The 18,321-nt window shown below is 38.0% G+C and overlaps 3 protein-coding genes and 1 long non-coding RNA gene across 5 annotated transcripts in view; 1 reads left to right on the forward strand and 3 right to left on the reverse strand.

The window, feature by feature from the left end:
- The window catches only part of LOC106741489 (protein split ends), a 78,422-nt gene extending 77,414 nt beyond the window's left edge, over positions 1-1,008 (reverse strand). Inside the window, exon 1 of the mRNA XM_014613588.1 lies at positions 507-1,008. The gene's annotated coding sequence lies outside the window, so the exon portion shown is untranslated. The remainder of the gene's footprint in view (positions 1-506) is intronic.
- Positions 1,009-5,259: 4,251 nt separating this feature from the next.
- Positions 5,260-10,732, reverse strand: LOC106741516 (UBX domain-containing protein 6-like). Of its 2 annotated transcripts, none has more exons than XM_014613632.1 (6): positions 10,611-10,732; positions 7,714-7,864; positions 7,450-7,599; positions 6,847-7,252; positions 6,457-6,752; positions 5,260-6,375 (listed from the first exon to the last, which is right to left on the reverse strand). In XM_014613632.1, exons 2-6 carry the CDS (start codon positions 7,788-7,790, stop codon positions 5,979-5,981), a joined length of 1,326 nt encoding a protein of 441 aa, XP_014469118.1. In that variant the 5' UTR covers positions 7,791-7,864; positions 10,611-10,732; the 3' UTR covers positions 5,260-5,978. The 2 variants fall into 2 exon arrangements, with proteins under 2 accessions (XP_014469118.1, XP_014469117.1); XM_014613631.1 differs by lacking the exon at positions 10,611-10,732 and adding an exon at positions 8,031-8,122.
- Positions 10,733-11,814: 1,082 nt separating this feature from the next.
- Positions 11,815-18,315, forward strand: LOC106741527 (protein real-time). Its single transcript, XM_014613651.1, has 15 exons — positions 11,815-12,065; positions 12,418-12,567; positions 12,695-12,826; positions 12,961-13,089; positions 13,207-13,310; positions 13,593-13,660; positions 13,753-14,055; positions 14,191-14,279; positions 14,350-14,487; positions 14,599-14,719; positions 14,806-14,930; positions 16,218-16,464; positions 16,575-16,687; positions 16,745-16,887; positions 16,997-18,315. Exons 1-15 carry the CDS (start codon positions 12,003-12,005, stop codon positions 17,064-17,066), a joined length of 1,995 nt encoding a protein of 664 aa, XP_014469137.1. The 5' UTR covers positions 11,815-12,002; the 3' UTR covers positions 17,067-18,315.
- LOC106741528 lies at positions 14,388-15,945 on the reverse strand. The gene is made up of 3 exons (XR_001374191.1): positions 15,412-15,945; positions 14,795-14,936; positions 14,388-14,476 (listed from the first exon to the last, which is right to left on the reverse strand). It is a non-coding gene; the product is annotated as an uncharacterized LOC106741528 (long non-coding RNA).
- Positions 18,316-18,321: the final 6 nt, after the last annotated feature.

Consider the following 18,321-nt stretch of genomic DNA (forward strand, 5'->3'; position numbering starts at 1 on the left):
TATTAAATTGATAAGGACAAATGAAATCCTCGTCTCTTTTACTCACTTATCGCATGCTCGCAGCACAAACAATCCGATCAAACAATTATACCCGTCGATCGATGTGTGACGAACGGAACTTTTCATTCGGAAATGACCAAGTTGCACGTAAAGACCTTTCGGATTTTCCTTACGTACGCTTCAGTCAAAGTCTTTGCAAGTAATACATTTAGTTGTGACTGTAATTCGGTGAGAAAAAAATTCACCAATCACAGTCGATCATCCTTCGATCGTAAGAAGAATAATTCAATTATTATCGGTCGATTTTCTTATGGATTTATGGCGACGGCAAAAAATGTCTTCTTACGCGCGAAGGCCTTGAAAGTGCACGTAAGCAAAATCCGAAAGTAAGAGCACGGCTTGTCGACACGATGTCACCGCAGAACTCTCGAATTATCCTTGAATATCGACAATCCCGCGTGCAACGTGGATCAATTTGAGAGAGACAAGATCTACTTTACGCTTACCCTCACCGCACTTTCGGACGTTCTCCGGCCGGATTTCGAGAAGCCGCTTTCGTCGCGTAGCTCAGGTCGCATGGATGATCACCGTTGACGAGGCTGTTGATTGATCGGACGGACGTCTCGCGAACGGTGGACAAACTGGCTGGACCACAATCGCCGGTACCGTTCGGTTAATCCGATGCGAGGCTCATCCTTTTCAACGAAACGCGCGGGCCGATTCGCGTACGACGAGCCTTGTGGCTTCTTTCACGAGCGCGGTGTGTGATTCTCGCAGTGCGATTTATCTCGCGCATTACGTACATCGGGGAAACCCCCGGCCATCACTCCGGTCACCAACGGAAGTAAATAGACGCGCGTTTTTCGCGAGGTTCAAACGTTCCGGCGTCCGACGAGCGTTGTCGATGTATCGTGAACGACCGGTGAGAGTCTGTCGCGTTCCCCTTGTCCTCCAGCCGCGGAGAGAAACGTAAACAGGCCGCGCGGTGTCTCGACGGAAGGTGTCGATCCCCAGGCACGATACACGCAGCCAGCCGCGGTTCGACAGTCGGCGTACACTGACGGCGAAGCGGCGGCGAAGAGCCACGCGACTCCGACGCGAAAGCGAAGCCGCGCAAGATGGCCGCCGGCTAGCGCGCATGTCAGGTAAGCGAAGCGCGTGTTATCGCGCCCATGCCTCCGCTGTCGAACGCTGCGATAAAGAATACCCTTAGTGATTCCCCGAAACCTACTGCCGACGACTGCTAACGATATATTGATGTCGAGCCACAAATCGTATTTCCCTGGATTTCCAGTCGTGAAATATTTGGAATGGTTCGCGACTCTTTGAGTTTCGAACTCGATTCAAATATTTCGAAAGTTCGGGGGAGGTAGGGAGCGAAGGGACGCCACCATGCGACGCCTGCGGGAAACAATTTCTCGTCTGTTTTCTCAGCTGAATCTCGCTTGAGAAATTTACGCACCGTGGAAGAAATAATCTTGTGTAAATCGATGATAGATATTCTCATATGCAAGGAAGAATATTATATTCTTCGATTTTTAGTCTTGATTTGAGCGCAAGTAATACTTGCACCGATACGAATTCAATCGAATCGGGACTAAAAGAATCTTCGAAGTAAACTATAATATTCTTGCTTACACGGGAAAAAACGTTTGGCCGCATTAAACAGAAAGAGAACAACACGGATATGTTTTGATCGAAGGGGACAGAATTTCTGGTTATAAGTAATTCCATTTCCTCCAATCAAAACGCGTCCGTCCCCTCTCTAATTGATGCAACTAGACTTTTTTCCGTATATGTATGAGAATATTTATTATTGATTTAAGATTAACTTTTTCCCCATCGCATTGAAAGCGTGAGAATCTCGTGTGTATTTTCATACACGCTTCAAAGTGTATGTATATTTCTTGAACTAGTGCAGCTAGTTTAACTAAAAGGAGCAAACCGTCCTCCTTACCATTTACTCAACCTCTCGGCCCGGAGAGCGCGAATTTCGCGAGGAAGATGAACCCGTGCGCCCTCGTCAACGATTACACGCGACGCCGTTCTCCGGCGCCGAATCTACTTTCCAGGCGGATGAAAATCATCTCCGCGCCGGATTGGAAATCCCGTTTCAGCCGCGAGCAATTAACCACCCCGCTGTTCGGTCCTCAGGGCGTTCGACCCTGCAAGGAATGCAAGGTAACTGCGAATTTCCGGTAGGCTATATTCTAAGCGGGATGGGCGTTCGTTCAAACTCATTCCGTCGCTCGCGTCCGTCTCGCTCTCGCAATCGCCTCGGGTGCCGTTCGCTTCCGATGCTCGCCGATCCGCAGGCTATCTCTTTTCACTCTTCGTCATTCGATTGCAATTACGCGGACGTAGCCACCCTTACGCAAAGTCGCCGAATATCCGAAGTGTCATCCGTGCACCCGGACTAATTGACATCTCCCTTGGGCCTCGTAATTTCGACATCGTATCGCGTAAACGCCGGAATTAGGAACACGAAGTGTCCCACTTGGCCAACCTTGCTTATAATTCTAACACATGTTTTGGTCGCGTTATGCTCGAGCTTTCCTTTTCGATTTTGCACCGGTTCTTAAAGTAGAATCGATTTAATCGCTTAATTAAATTGTTTAATCGACTAATTAATTAAATTTACCTTTTAATTGTAATTGGGATAGATTTCAATGTAATATGCAACTAATGGCGTTAAATTATCCGTCCATTACTCCTAAAGACCGGTAATCATTTCTATATTTGGTTAAATATATGGGTTTAAATAGTTATAAGAAAAAGACAATAGAGCATGTATAAGCGATTAAAGTAATTAGTATAATTATATATAAAACTGAAATTCATAGAAATAAGGCATAAATAAATGAGTGTGATGAGTTCAAGATGTAAGTCAAATCCCCTTCTTGACATATGAAGTAATAAATATATATTATTTCAATAAAAATTGTATTACTATATACACGCACACGCACACATACACACAAATAGATTCTAATTAAATTTGGGTAAGTTTCAAATATGTAAACAAATGATAGAATTTGTATCTAATTATCGTACCAGAGCGGTTTACATATCTAATACGTTTACATATCTAACGATATTTATCTACTTATCTAACGATGTCCTAACAAAAATGTCTGCAACAAGCACAGAACGGATAATTCTGTCGGAAGCTCTGGCACGCTCGTTTTTCCGAGAGGAATTCCGCGCTCCCGATGTCGGTCCTCCTACGTCGCGGAAAAAGCTCGCTCGGCACGATCATTACCACCTGTTTCTGCAACAGGTGTGCCGAGATCGTTAAGTGAATTGCAAAAGGGCGACGATTCGCGGTATGCGAGATTACAAACAAGCGTGCGCGGCCGTGCACACGCGAGCATTTGCGAACGCATCCCGCGGCCATGTACCACGCTTCTAATACATGGCTATTATGTACGGTCAAACGGATGTCGAGAACCGTAAATATATCGCATTCTGTCATTATGAGCCGCGCTAAGCCGTGATTTGCCGCGAACAGTTGCACGATGAAGTAATCAAAATCACGCATTCGACAGCGCGGAGATGTGTTACGCCACCGCATCCCTGCGTCTGATGCTGAAGAACATAGATGTATCCGAGATATTACGCCGCTACCTTCATACCTTTGAAAGCCTATTCGTTAAACGTGAGATTGTTCATATTGAACGTGAGAAAAACCGATTTGCACTGACAGAATACTGCCTCGTCCAATTCGAATCAATATTTGAACCGTGGATCAATGTGTCCGTTCAAGGGTGCATCCATAATTTCGGTAGGTAGAGTAACATTTAATTGACCGGTCGAGTAGAAAGAGCAAATATTTCTTTATCTTACGTTTGATTTAAAACGCCACTCTACCCGTCGAGTAGGATTTCTAAACACACTCCAAGTTGTTTTTCTCAGTCCCAAGGGGAACACTTCGGTTTCCGAGCGTTCTCTACTCCGTGATAGTTATCGTCGGGAAATGAAAGAAATGTAGGAAAAATAATGGAGGAAATGTAAGAGTCGGAGCGTACTTTCTTCTCGCTTAATTTACACGTTGCGTCCACCCCGTCATTCTCGAAGCAGGAATTGGCAGTCATCCACACCTTTGTAATATGAGGAAAGCGGTTCAGAGAGGACCATCGATATATTCAATCGCAGTGTCGATCGGGATGAGAAACCGACCACGAGGCTGCGGTAAATCGAAGAACAATACGGAGTACCGGCAAGGAAGTCCATTGTTACGTACAGAATACCGCTGCAGAAATCCATTACGTATAAGAAAAATTATAATGCGATGCAGAGGTACGATGATATACTGAGGAAAAGGACTTAAAAATTTATTTGTGAAATATAAGGTTTATTATATAGAATTAAACGTTTATTTAAATACAAAAAAAAACATTTTACTCCTAGTAAATAAACTATAAATAAGCTAGTAAATAAACTAATTAATAAGAAAACTTAAGTGTATATATAATGCGGAATAATATAAAATATAATAAAAGATAATGACAGACCTGGCAGGATGAACGGACAGAATAAATAACTAGGATCAGTTGCAACAACAGCGCCCGATTTGCCAACTTATTTCGAAATGTCAGTTTCTCCTCCCTTCGTTTTTCAATATTGCAACGGGAAATTGTTGGTATTTGTTATACAACGCGAGCACATTAAGTATCTTTAATATTGCGAAATCCGATCTCTCTCTCTCTCTCTTTTATATCGTACACGTATGAAAGTTCCTCGTGACGAGTCGCACGCGCCTAAATGCGTGTTAAGCCCCATCCTGGCACGCAACAGGAAACGAGAGTGGTATGAATCGGACAATGCGCTTGAAAAAGCGTGCAACAATACGAGAAAACGGCGCGACAGCCGGGTCTGGCACGCATTTGGGAGTGCCGAGGCCGATATTGCACGCGACATACGGGCGAACCTTCGTGAAATCGCGTCGTTCAACGGGGTCGACGGACACGCGTGCGAACACCGTGCGTTCCTCGGCGTTAACCGAGTTTCATCGTCGGGCCACGCGCTCTCCCGGCTGTGTATTTTCTCTATCGTAGCCGCGTAAAGTCGGCGACGGCACGTGCGAGGAGCTCCTCTCCTCCGAATCGTAGTTTCGACGTCGCGCATTTGCATACTACTACGTTTGTACGCGATACTACGTTGTCACCGGTACCGTTACAAACGAGAAATTATCATTCCGTACGCCTATAAATACTACGGAGGGCGGTAGAGGTGATACCGAAACTGGTTTCCGGGTAATTGCCGGGAGACACAAAACCGTCTGCGGTCCAGCAGCTGCACGGCTGCGCGGATAACCGGTTTCCCTGTGCGCGGGCAACCCTTCGTACTTCGAGCGATACTCCGGGTGCGCGCATCCGCAGGCGCGTCGAAAATGTCGATGCGACGGAGACGCGGCGAGAAAGAAGTGTGACGAGTACAAATTCTCGACGTCGAGACAATCCGACGTACCCACGCATGTAATTACATTAGCTCCGGACATGCGAATCAACGAAGTATTCATTCCCGCCTCTCGCTGATCCCCGATTTTTTTTACACGTGACAGGTTTATTTTGAATAAAGAAATAAGTTTCACAAAGTATGCTCGGCTAAATATTATTATGCTCAGTTTTATACATATATTATGATAATATTATCAGAATATGTATCGTAAGAAAATTATGCGGCAAAGAATAAAGAGATAGTTTTATACAAGTGTTACATCCTTTTAGATGAGTTAATATACTTGATTTATATAAATGAAAAGTTCGCTTCAGTGTTTGAAATAATTTCGAGTAAGGTTAATATAAAAATATGTGAGAAAGTGACACGATCGAAGCCTAAGATAGTCGTAAAACAATAACATGACTATTTCTCAATATTGATCGCAAAAAATGATTTAAAAAAATCTGTAAAAATGCATTTGTAAGTATGTAAATATTTCCACCTGATGATTGCCTGTTGACAGAGCAAAATTATTTTCAAATTGATTGTATATAAGATAGTATTTCTTCCTTCAAATATTCTGTAGGCGTGCCCGAGCAACTACTGCCACTGGATGTATTCCAGGAAAATTCCAAAATAGCTGTGGGAATCAATCGTAATTCTAAAAGCGTTTTGTCGAGACACTCCTCCATTAGCTTTATCCCGTCCGGTGTCATCAATGAAAAGGGCACTTTATAATAGGCTAGATTCTCAGTTACAAATTCAAGTACATTTTGGAACTTCTCGTGCACCATAAAAGTACCTTGCAATATTAACCCATCTGGAAATTTAATGCGTAGCACTGCGAATTTATACCTCCTAAGTGCACGCTGTTCATCTTTCTCCCTCATAGCCTTTGTTCTCAGCATTTGGTTCCTTTCTACAGCTTCCGTCCTGATAATAATTAACGCTTTTGTTTAATTACTCCTTCACAAACGGGGGAGGAGATGTCATTTTGCTAAATAGTGAGCTCACCGCAATTGTTGTTCCTTTTTTATCTCTTCTAAAGATATCGTGAAAAAACTAGGTGGCAATTCATTCCTTACTCTAGCTTGACAAGGCATTAATACTTGTAGATTTCTATCTAACTCAATAGGAATCTGTTCGGCAGATTTCAGAGCGTCATATAAAACCGTAAGCTCCTCGATACCGCCATTGTCGGGATCCCATACTAGGAAATCTTCTTCGTTCCCGTTATTCAGTAACATCTTTTGATCAAAATTAGCTGCTTTCAAGAAATCCAACGCTCCTTCAATGGGCAAAACTTTGTCCTGCAGGGATATCGAAATCATACATAAGTCACAATAAATTAGCTTAAATTAGCTGAAATTATTTCAAATTGGCTAATAAAAAGTAATATTATACTTGGAATATTCTATTGGACATTCTAATCTTCCAATATTTCTCCATGTCGGGATTCTTAATAATATTCTCCAAGTATTTTCCAAGCGTCTCCACACAATTCTCAATCTTTTCCCTCCCGCTGTTGCAATTTTGAATAATTAAGCTCGCTATTAATCCGGGTTCCTCTCCCCCTCGTTCGTCATATAAAAAGTCTCTTATTTTCTTCTTCCATTGATCTCGCGGCAATATTTCATCAGATATGTATGGACAACGGAAAAATACATCAACTACTGCATACATGGAAGGATCTTCAATTCTATTCTTTTTTTCTTGCAGTGCTGTACTTTCTGCCTGTTGTGAATTTTGCTGTGCTTTTCTTTCCAATTCCATCTCACGCTTAACACGTGCTTGAATAGCGGCATATGACCTTTAAAGAACCATAATGTTTAACAAATCAAGCATAAAAAATGGAATTTCTACTAATGTCAATTACATATATATAAGATACATTTGAGCAATAATAAATTATCATGCCTGACACATCTTTGATCATGATACCATGACAAGATGCAACAATACATATATAAAATGTAATATATAAAAGTTTATCTTAACAATACATACGTATTGAATCTCGGCTTATCAACTTTCTTCGCTTCTAATCTTGCTAAGGCAGCTTGGCCTGCTATTTTAGCTTCTTCTGTAGGTTCTGCTCTTAACACTGGTCTTGCAGGTACTGGTGGAGCTAATCTACTACTAGTAGATTCCGTCAACCTATACATAAGTACAAATTAAGCAATGCAGTTAAACGTTATTAATCCACTAGATGGTTAAATATCTCCACATATAGTACATATATATCAAAGTATATATTGTTATTGCAATTACTTGTATCCCTTTCCTGCATTCATAAACTTAGCATCCTTCTTCTTCTGTTGAAAAAATGACTTTATCTTATCAGCCATATTTACTAGATATTACTGCTGTCCGACAGAAATATATTACTCAGTTGAGGGATTGCAATCTTCAGAGGAAGCACCTGTAATATAAAACATACTGAAATTATTTTGCTTTGCCTTGATTGTCAAACTATATAGCTTCCAATGTCATGTCGGGACGATAATGAGATAGAGGTGAGAATATTGACTGTGTTCACTTTAACAACACGATGCGAGAAAAGGTGTTTTGCTCACGCACGGTCTTACCCGCTTTCATAAACTGCTCCGTAATTCTGGAGCCGTAAATGTGCCATGCAACGAAGATCAACGCGACGCTACTGACGAAAGTCAACAGGAAGACCTTGAGCAGTTGAAGCTGAAAATCGTCGAACGACAGCAACGCTACCAATTCACGGAACAGATCGCGAAGTCTCAACGAGATCTCGTCATCAAAGGTAACAACGTCATTAGAATTAAAGGTTAGCCCGAAAGTCGTCGACAGTAACGAGCACAGGCTGAGCACGCATTTATTGATCGCCTCCGACAAATAGTTCGTCCAAGGACACGCCGAATCCTCGCATGCGTTGCTCATCACATGAAAGAGTTTCTGGATACGTGAATTTCCACTCGCACCACTCGTATTCGTTTTTACGTCACACCACACAGCTGGTTAACGTCAAATCTATGAGAAACAATTGGTACAGGCTTTCCTAAATCATCACGCTACACTAAGCGTCAATAGTGCCCTCCTGTTCCAGATGTTTCACGATAGAAATATTTCCCGATCGAACGTATCGTGTCTAGATATTCGTGCATCGTGGCTCACAGTTTCTGATGTTTCCGCGACCATCCGCGACTCCGACATCGAAAGCTGCAGTGAGTCCGATTTAGTGCACGACGAGAGTGCATGTGGCACCAATTTTTAAGAAAATATCAAATAATACACCACAGAATCTAAAGCGAACAGCAATATTACAATAATGTGAACTTTACTCTTTAATTTACATACCCGCAGATTGCAGTGCCACTGTTTTCGCTGAATTATTTAACGTTGAGGTAAAAATAACACTTTAATTGCTCGCAGTAAGCGAATGAAACAGTGTACGATATTCGCTAAACAATGAAGAAAAGGTTGAAAATTCCCTCTAAGATGCACTTATTGCATTTTTCATGAAAATTAATCTCCAGTGTAGACATTCAATTAAAGGATAAGATTGAGAACTGAACAGTAGCCATTTTTCGCTCAACTCATTCATTCTTGGCAATAAACAGCGATAAGTTATGAATTTAATATTCTTAAGAAGTGGAAACTCCAAGTTTCGAATTATTTTCTGAATTATCTTGCTATCGTTATTTTCGTTGAAGTTACAGCCTGTTGAATTCTATGCATGTTCAATATATAAGGAAAAAGTGCGCCTGACTAGCCTTTATGGCGCACTACTTGAGAAATAAAAGAGCCCTCTAACGATAGGCCAATCATTCTATAGTCGGGTCTCATAAGGTCTATTCGTTTTCGCTGCACCGCTGAACTAGTGCAATAAGTTGAAGCGAGACAAGTATATATTTTCTCACTTCAACTTATTACACTAGTTCAGCGGTGCAGCGAAAACGAACAGACCTATATATAAACCGTCTTAAGTTCATCTTCAGATGCCGTACGGCTCATTTCATTGGCTACGAAGAAGTATCTAAAGATGAATTTAAGACTGCCCAAATACAAGATCTAACTATGAATACCTATAAAGACTGTAAATGGATAATATACAATATTTTGACTGAGCGTTAAAAAGTAGGGATCGAGATGTATGAAAAAAAGGATGCATTCTGTTTTGTGTCCTTGCGTCCTCTCGTGTTCGCGCATACACGCATAAAACGTCTGTGGAAGGAAGTTATTCGCGTTTATTAAGGTCCTTGCACAATGCCAGGCAACGGGAACAAAGAATAACACAAGCAATAGATTTCCAATCTATCGGAATCGTGTAAATGCAGCAATTGATACACGGTTTCCGATGGGTTGGAAATCTATTGCCTGTGTTATTCTTTGTTCCTGCTGTCTGGCATTGTGCAAAGACCTTTACAGTTCACCACACTACTGCAATGCTACTGTTCCGAAATACGTGGACATCATTATGGTCGCACTGTCAGTGAAATAAGAACATACCTTTCGTGTTCTCAACGGAACCAATCACATTGAGCAATTCAGCTAATTGGCCAATGTGATTGGTCAATCTGTTAATTGTCGATTAGATTTTAATTCAGATTTAATCGTGATGGAAACGGGTATGATTTGATTAATTCGCGTCGGTGAAACTGAATCTTTATGCTCGTTTCTATAAAATGATTTAAAACATGGGTCCATATTTTGAACGCTATTATGATATTAGCACGCTAACAAGACAAGAAATATGAGAAATATGATAAATATTTTCAGAATTGCTTGTTCTAAATGTAGCGGTAACAATGGGATCCGATTGATATCTATCAACCACAGGCTACATCGATTGGACGACATTAGAAGGTCACTAAATCACGATTGTGGTTGGTGGTGGTTAATTGCGACGTGGTCAGTCGAGGTCCGATAACGGTGCTCTATCAGGAAACATCTAGAAACGCGTGTTCATAGGAAAATTCTTGTTCACTACTGACAAAATGATTTGTAGCGCACTAACATCGTTACAAGCACGTTCAGAATACGGGTGATGGCCTGCAGCAACACGACAGGGCAAATTTTTAATTAATCGATTGATCAAAGTTGAATAATGCGCAAGCATCTAACGTCCGAAATGATAAAGTTGAATAAATTACGCAAAATTACAATTTTGCTCACATTTAGTATACGATACTTACGTGTTGCGTTCTACCTATCGATGGTATTTTCAATTCAGGTGCAAAACTATGCAACACGTGTGGCTTTTACGTTCCACATCCCTCGTTTTCTCCTGACGAACTGAACCGTTGTAAATATTTATACCAATAATTGCCTTCGCTTAGAAAGAATACGTTTTATACGCATGCGCGAACGAAAGAGAACACAAGGACACAAAACAGAGCGCATCCTTTTTTACGTGCATCGCCACCTCCATTTTTCAAATAAAAGCGAACTCTCGGTCTAGATATATTACAAGCATGTTTTCTATTCCTGCATCGGCTGCACTTACTATACCAGCTTGCATTGCTTCTTTTCTTCTCTTTTTCCCACTAAATCTCAAGGAGATGAAAAGAGGACCAGTACAAATTAGTGCAACAGAAACGGAAAACAGACCCTTTACTAATGGCTACGTTCAAAAAACATCAGTGAACAGAAGTCATTGATTATTGGTCTTTACTATTAGATCCTTAAATTTAGACCAATTATCTTGACGAATTCAACAGTAGTGTAACTATTGTTTTCATGAATCATTTGTGTCTTCTGAACTAATTGTGAGTCATATCATGACTTTCAATCCTCGACACTCGTAACGGAAACTTTAGGAACTAAAAGTCGACCTTAATACCAATAGCCCGGAATTCGAACTTTTTCAACCAACATTTATCAACATCTGAGACTCAAACCCTTCCAGCGAGTCGCGATATATCCGACTTTAACGATCAATATTTCAAGAACTAAAGCAAAATGCCGAATGCGCTGGTGAAATATTTTTTAATATAGTCAATTTAAATTTAACGTAGTTTTACAATATTTGATTACGTAAACGATTGGTCGATGTGTAACCATTTTCAACAACGCGCTTATCGACCGTGCAATGCTTTAATATGGTAAAACTATACTGAAAAATATTTGATGCATATTTCATATATTACCTTATATATATAAATATATTTATATATTAGTTTTCTCATTAAAAATATTATAACACTTGTATTTTTATTAACATGTCGACATGTCGTTTTCGCAGGGAAGGGAATCCAGTGTACACTTAATTGCATTAATACAGAAGATTTAGCTAAAAAAAAACCTCTTCTATGACGTGTGAGCTCGGTTGAGACGTCGCGTCCACGAGGTGGCGCTGAACGCGCTGTAAAAAAGTATACTAAGCCCGCGAGCCCCTGCTCTATCTAGTCTTCGCTGGGCAGTGACAGTGCTTTCTATGTCGTAATTGGAGGGTAGTCGCGAGTTCCGTCTGTCAATTGATTAGTGTAATGGCTGTAGTGTATACGTCGTGATCGAATTACCGTAGGCCGCAGGCGTAATCAGTGCGTATTTAATACATAAAATCGTGAAGAAAGGATCGGCAGACCATGGTTCAGCAATACCAATCGCCCGTACGGGTTTATAAGCACCCCTTTGCTCTTGTCATGATGGTCTGTTTATTATATTATTCAGCCTTCGAACTTAGCTGTCATGAAATATTCATTACATTCCGTTCTCTCCTATAGCCTTCACGATACACATGTTATGTCCCAGCTAATCCAATAACCGATTCCTCGCATAAATACTCATTCTAATCTATATACAAGAACAGCTTTCTGACATTCTTTTAAATGTCACATTTTTTTCCTTCAAGTCATGTGACATACAAGTCATTTAATTATCGATGATGTCATTTAATTATTCGTAATCTGTCTTTTTTGTCATGAAATACGACTTAGTAAAAAATGACAGACCTATTGTAGTTCTGTGTATAAAGCAATTATGTTAAATCTTTTTTTGCAGGCATACGAGCGTAGATTTCCTACTTGTCCGCAGATACCAGTTTTTGTCGGATGCGAAGTTATGCTGGATGAAGAGAGCAAGGATGGTGCTATGAGAACCACGGAAAGACGATGTAAATTGAATGTTGAAGCACCTTATATCTTAAAGAAGGTTTGTCTATAAGATCTGTATATTGGGAAATATTTCCCAATCATGTGAGACCAAATATATCCACAAACTGATTGGAATCATTTTTATTGAAGTACCTCATGCTTACTAATATATTATTTTTTTTTAGATAATTGGTGTAGATTTTGTATACTTTATTCAGAAGAACGTTTTAGATAGACGTAATCATGTTTTAGAAATAGAAGCATACAACGAAAGCTTTGCTTCTAGGGTAAATGTTATTGAAAAATGTAGATATTTTGTGAGTATTATGCACAGTTTCATTGATCTTTTACAATACAATCTATGTTCTTTTATGTTAGATAATTTTTATATTGATCTTTGTATTCTCTAAATTACATGAGAAATAATGAGGTTAATATATTTCATACTTAGATTCATCCTGAAAATCCAGACTGGACTTGCTTTGAACAAACGGCAAGTTTAGACATCAGAAATTTCTTTGGTTTTGAAAACTCAATGGAAAAATTAGCAATGAAGCAGTATGCTCAAAATATTGCTAAAGTAAGATATAATAATATTCTCTACTGCACGCACACGCACTGAAAGAAAGATTACGACGAAATAATAGTAAATCAATCATTCTTATTGAATGTAATTTGTCATTTTTTTAAATTTAAGGGTAAAGAAATTATCGAATTCTTCATAAATCAATTGAAGGAAGAAGGTATTACTTATGTCTCTCCATGGAAAGATCCGCAAGAAAAATCACCTGAAGAAGAAAAGTAAGTCCTTAAATATTACATATTAGAGTCTACACATCTTGATTGCATAAATTCCATGAGATATTAATTGTAAGGGAACATCATCATGGACGAGCACTTCAGACATCACGAGCACGAGTGCTTTGATTATTGTGTGAAATAATATTTAAAACTTTCAAAATTGTAACATCTTATAATTTTAATTTCCAGCAGTAAAAATTTAACACATTTCACCTAAATTCATATTAACAAATTATATTGAGCAATTATTTTCGGTCTGCAATGGTTACTTTTTTTATATAGGAAAAATGTGGACGAAAATAATGACAAAGAATTATGTAATGCCGACAGCAAACTGCCTAGCAACAGAGGTATGGCATCTTTGACATATATATAATCTGTACACAAGTGATTGTGTATATGATAAGTAACTGTGCTTTATCTTCCTATTGTTGAATTTTAGAGATGCAACTGTCCTCGGATTACATAGAGAGATATCTAGGAAAACTAGATATGCTGCAGGAAAGCAAATTAGTTCAACTCAGGCATAGCATAGAGGAATTAAGGGGAAGTTCTGTACCGGGATACGCAACTCTTCTACGATTCCTGCGAGCCGCAGAATTCTCAGTCGAAAAGGCTAGAGAAATGTTGACGCAGTCCTTACATTGGAGGAAAAAGCATCAGATCGATAAGCTTCTTGATGAATACGAAATGCCGCAAGTAATTAAGGACTATTTCCCCGGTGGCTGGCATCACTTTGACAAAGGTAATCACTTGATAAGAAAAACTTTTCTGAAAATGTCAAATGTAAGATTGTACGCTATAAAAATTTATAAGTCGATAGATTAAAAAATTTATTTTATAGTACAGTACCTTCTATTTATATATACCTTTGATGTAGATGGACGACCCTTATATATCTTAAGGCTCGGTCAAATGGACGTTAAAGGTCTACTTAAATCGATTGGGGAAGATGAATTGTTATTATTGGTAAATCGGACATCAGTGTTTTAAAGTCCGAAACACTATTTGAAATTAGTTAACAACGTTATTATTATAGGCTTTACATATCTGTGAAGAAGGTCTGCATCTAATGGAGGAAGCTACGACTGTTTGGGGGCATCCAGTTTCGCAATGGACTCTGTTAATAGACTTGGAAGGTTTAAACATGCGGCATTTATGGAGACCTGGGATAAAAGTACGAAAGTTTTAATGAAACAAGTTACTCGTATCTACAATTAATTTCTATTGACTGTGTCATAAATGATTGCAATGCTGAGTTTCGTAACATAAATTTGATTTTTCCTAGGCGTTATTGAGAATAATCGAAATAGTTGAAGCGAATTATCCAGAAACAATGGGAAGGGTTTTGATTATACGAGCGCCCAGGTGTTTCCCTATTTTGTGGACACTCATCAGCACTTTTATTAGTAAGGATCTTAGTTGTCAATCTAACTAAGTTGTATTAATCATTAAATATTTTCGTACTAATATTTCATACATACCGTAATTGCAGACGAAAACACCAGAAAAAAGTTCATCTTTTATTGTGGTACAGATTATCAAGAACAGGGATCTGGAGGTCTCGGTGAATATATTAATCAAGAATTTATTCCCGATTTCCTCGGTGGCTCCTCAGAGGTGAGACTACAACGAAATTCGTTTATTAACTATAACTAATATATATATAAACGCTGGAATTATAATCATAATACAGCATTAATATACACGATTGGTGTAAATATATTTATATATAGACATTTTTACATCAAACATTTAACAGGCCCTAAATATATATTTATACATATACTATTATAATATATATTTTAATTTATTCACCGCTCTTTATTATGAGAGAGAGAGAGAAAAGGAAAAAAAAAATATATATATATGTTTTTTTATGCCGGAATAATCATAAAAATTTTATTGATATATTTTTATTTGGCGTTTTATAAAACTTTTATAAAAATTTGTATAAAAGCATTGTATAAAACGTTTTATAAAAATTTCTGATATTGAGAAAATCAATAATGCCATTTTTAACCTTTATATACACGCTGGAATAACATATCGCATGTTAAATACTAGGAAATGAATATATGCGAAGTCTATAGTATGGTACCTCGAAGGTTTTACATTTTCGACGCAACCGTGAGCAGCGTAAGAAAACGATATAAGATTTGTGTTAAGTATGTTGTAGAACTTGCTTTCTGCAGCTATCTGGCTTTAGTGAACACAGACGATGTGACGTTTTTGTATTTATTCAAAATGCACATTTTACATTATCATGTCTGAAATGTCAGAGAAGTATCGATCATAAAATTCTATCATTCATACATGTATACGTGATGATATCAGCAATTGATAGATACGTAGATATGTCTGTGTCGTGTCGTTATGTCCTTATCTCTATCATACGTCATTCACGTGTTACGTCCGACGCAAAACCAGGTTATTCAAGTCATCTGATATTACAATCTTCCATTTATATTTACATAAACACAAAATCTTGAAAAATAATCCGTTAGGACAGACCACCAAAGGATTTGGACACAGTTTTTAAACCAATCAGAATTCTAGCCGTTGTAAATCATGTAATATGCACGCAAATTCAAGCACTAAATAAGAGATACGCAGTAACATTGTGCACATGAGAAATTAGGTAATTTTGCGTGCTAAAGCTAGTTGAATTACAGAATATCTTAATCAGGCTAATCAGAATATCTTAACAAAAGTCAACATTTTTCGTCAGAGACGATGGTTAAATTTATACGATTCACGAAAAATATAAAAAAAATATCAGATATTTGAAATTTGACTAGCTATTTCATAAAATGTTTGAATCCTTAGTAGTTATATATTAAATGAGTATAATGTGCGTTTATGTAATCAAAACTTTGGTCTATTTTTTTTTATTATAAACATCAGACATACATAATGGATGGTGGAGTGGTGCCGAAGAACTTATATAAATTGGACTTGGAAGGCACCACTGGTGAACACGAACACAGTTTATACCACTCCATCAGCTTGAGCCGTGGCCAAACTCATCATGTGTTCATTGAATCTGACGATCCAGGCGCGGTACTAACATGGGACTTTGATGTGATGCGGCATAACGTTGTCTTCACGGTGCTGCACAATTCGAGAAGTGGCGAAAATGGCGCAACAGCGGGTAACTTTCGACACTAGAAACAATTCTGTAATGAAATGAAAACTTAGATAACAATTCTAAATGTCTGTACAACACACGCATCGCACCGATAAACATTGGTTGTTTGACAGAAATCTCGGAGCTCGCAGTAGGCGGTGATCATGATGTGGTTGTAAAGGAACTAAAAGATAATTATATTAAAGTCGAACCCAGTGTGGTTTGTCACGACGGAGAGAGTATTCAGGTGTGTATTTAGCAGTCGGATATCGCTTTTCACGAAATTATCATTTCGACATTACAGGGAACTCATATCATGCAAGATGCAGGTACTTACGTATTACAATGGCAGAATCAAGAAGACCAAACTGAATTTCTTCCATCTATTAGTTCTCATAAGGCTCAACTTATGTATTTTTATGAGACATTGCCATCCGCGCATTACAGGTACTTACACAATACACATGCAGAACTTACCTTTAGTAATTATATTATTGTAGAATTACATATAGTATAATTTTGTGCCTACATTTTTATTAATTTTTTTCTCCTTTAGGGGTTCAATGATGAGCTTGCAGTCTGCTATAAGCGGAAGATCAGAAGCTAGTTCGTCCTTGTCCAGATGAAAAACAATGGATGCGAACATCGAAATGCAGGAAACATGAGTGTGATTTCATTAACACTATTTTAAACGTATATATGCTATGAAAGCATCTCATAGTTGTGCGTAAAGGGAGGGGTACAATTCAAATTTTAATTATTTTGATATTTTATCTTTCTTCGACGCGATAACTTCCACAACACGTCACCAAGTCCAAACTGCTGCAGGAATCCAATTCTCAAGCCTAAAATACTCACCTCAGTAATGCATAGCCAATGTTATCATATTATAGTTGTTAAACAATGATACAGTGTATAATAATGTTGTCTGTTTAAACATTATTTTCATATAAACTAGATCTCGAAATAAAATCTTATACATTTGATAAATCATATTGCAATGTAAAAAGTAGGAATATTACAACAAGAGCCTGTTGTAATTGCCAGCTCTTAGGTAAATGGTATTTCAAGTGCGCAGTGTAATTAATACATATTAATTTATATACACACACAACATACATATACATATATGTATGTGTGTGTGTGTATAAAGAACTCGAGTAACGAAAAATGTTCTTCCTTCGTAAAATTACATTTTACTCGTATCTTATCTATAGAAGAAAATGTGCATGTATAAATGGATTTTTGTAGGATTATAACGAAACATTCCATTGCTAATTAATAGAATACACTGTGCCGCATTAAGATTAGACCATTTTCCACATACTTCCACGAATCTTTTAATGTAATATGCAAAAGAATTAGCGAGTTATATTAGAATCTCACCAGACAAATAGTAGCTTAAAATATATAGACTAAGTTAAATAAACGTGATGACGCTTTCAAACTTAGGTAAAAAATAGCTGCCTAAAAATTAATGAACACACATGCAAAGTGTTGAATAATTTGTGTGCCAAAGAATTTAAATTAATGAAAAATATTTTCAGTACAACAGGAAGAACGAATTCATAAATTAAAATGAGAGTAAACTAATTTTGAGACTACAGTATACTACTACAGAATACAATTTACAATATAATCATTAAATATGAATGATTATTTTAAGAAGAAGATAATATTTCAATGTGTTATTGTTAATTTTCAGGTAGCTTACAATATATTAATTTGATAGCATAATATTTGTATAAAAATTATTTAACACGACGAAGATTAAAATAACTAAAGTTATGAAGATTAATTCTAAAATGCAGGATATTATATTCATAACATACAAATATTGTAAATAACTATAGTCAATTATACACGGAATAATATAAGAAC

Source organism: Dinoponera quadriceps, unplaced genomic scaffold, assembly GCF_001313825.1.
Source record: "Dinoponera quadriceps isolate SergipeBrazil2010 unplaced genomic scaffold, ASM131382v1 scaffold405, whole genome shotgun sequence".
In the NCBI taxonomy this organism is placed as follows: Eukaryota; Metazoa; Arthropoda; class Insecta; order Hymenoptera; family Formicidae; genus Dinoponera; species Dinoponera quadriceps.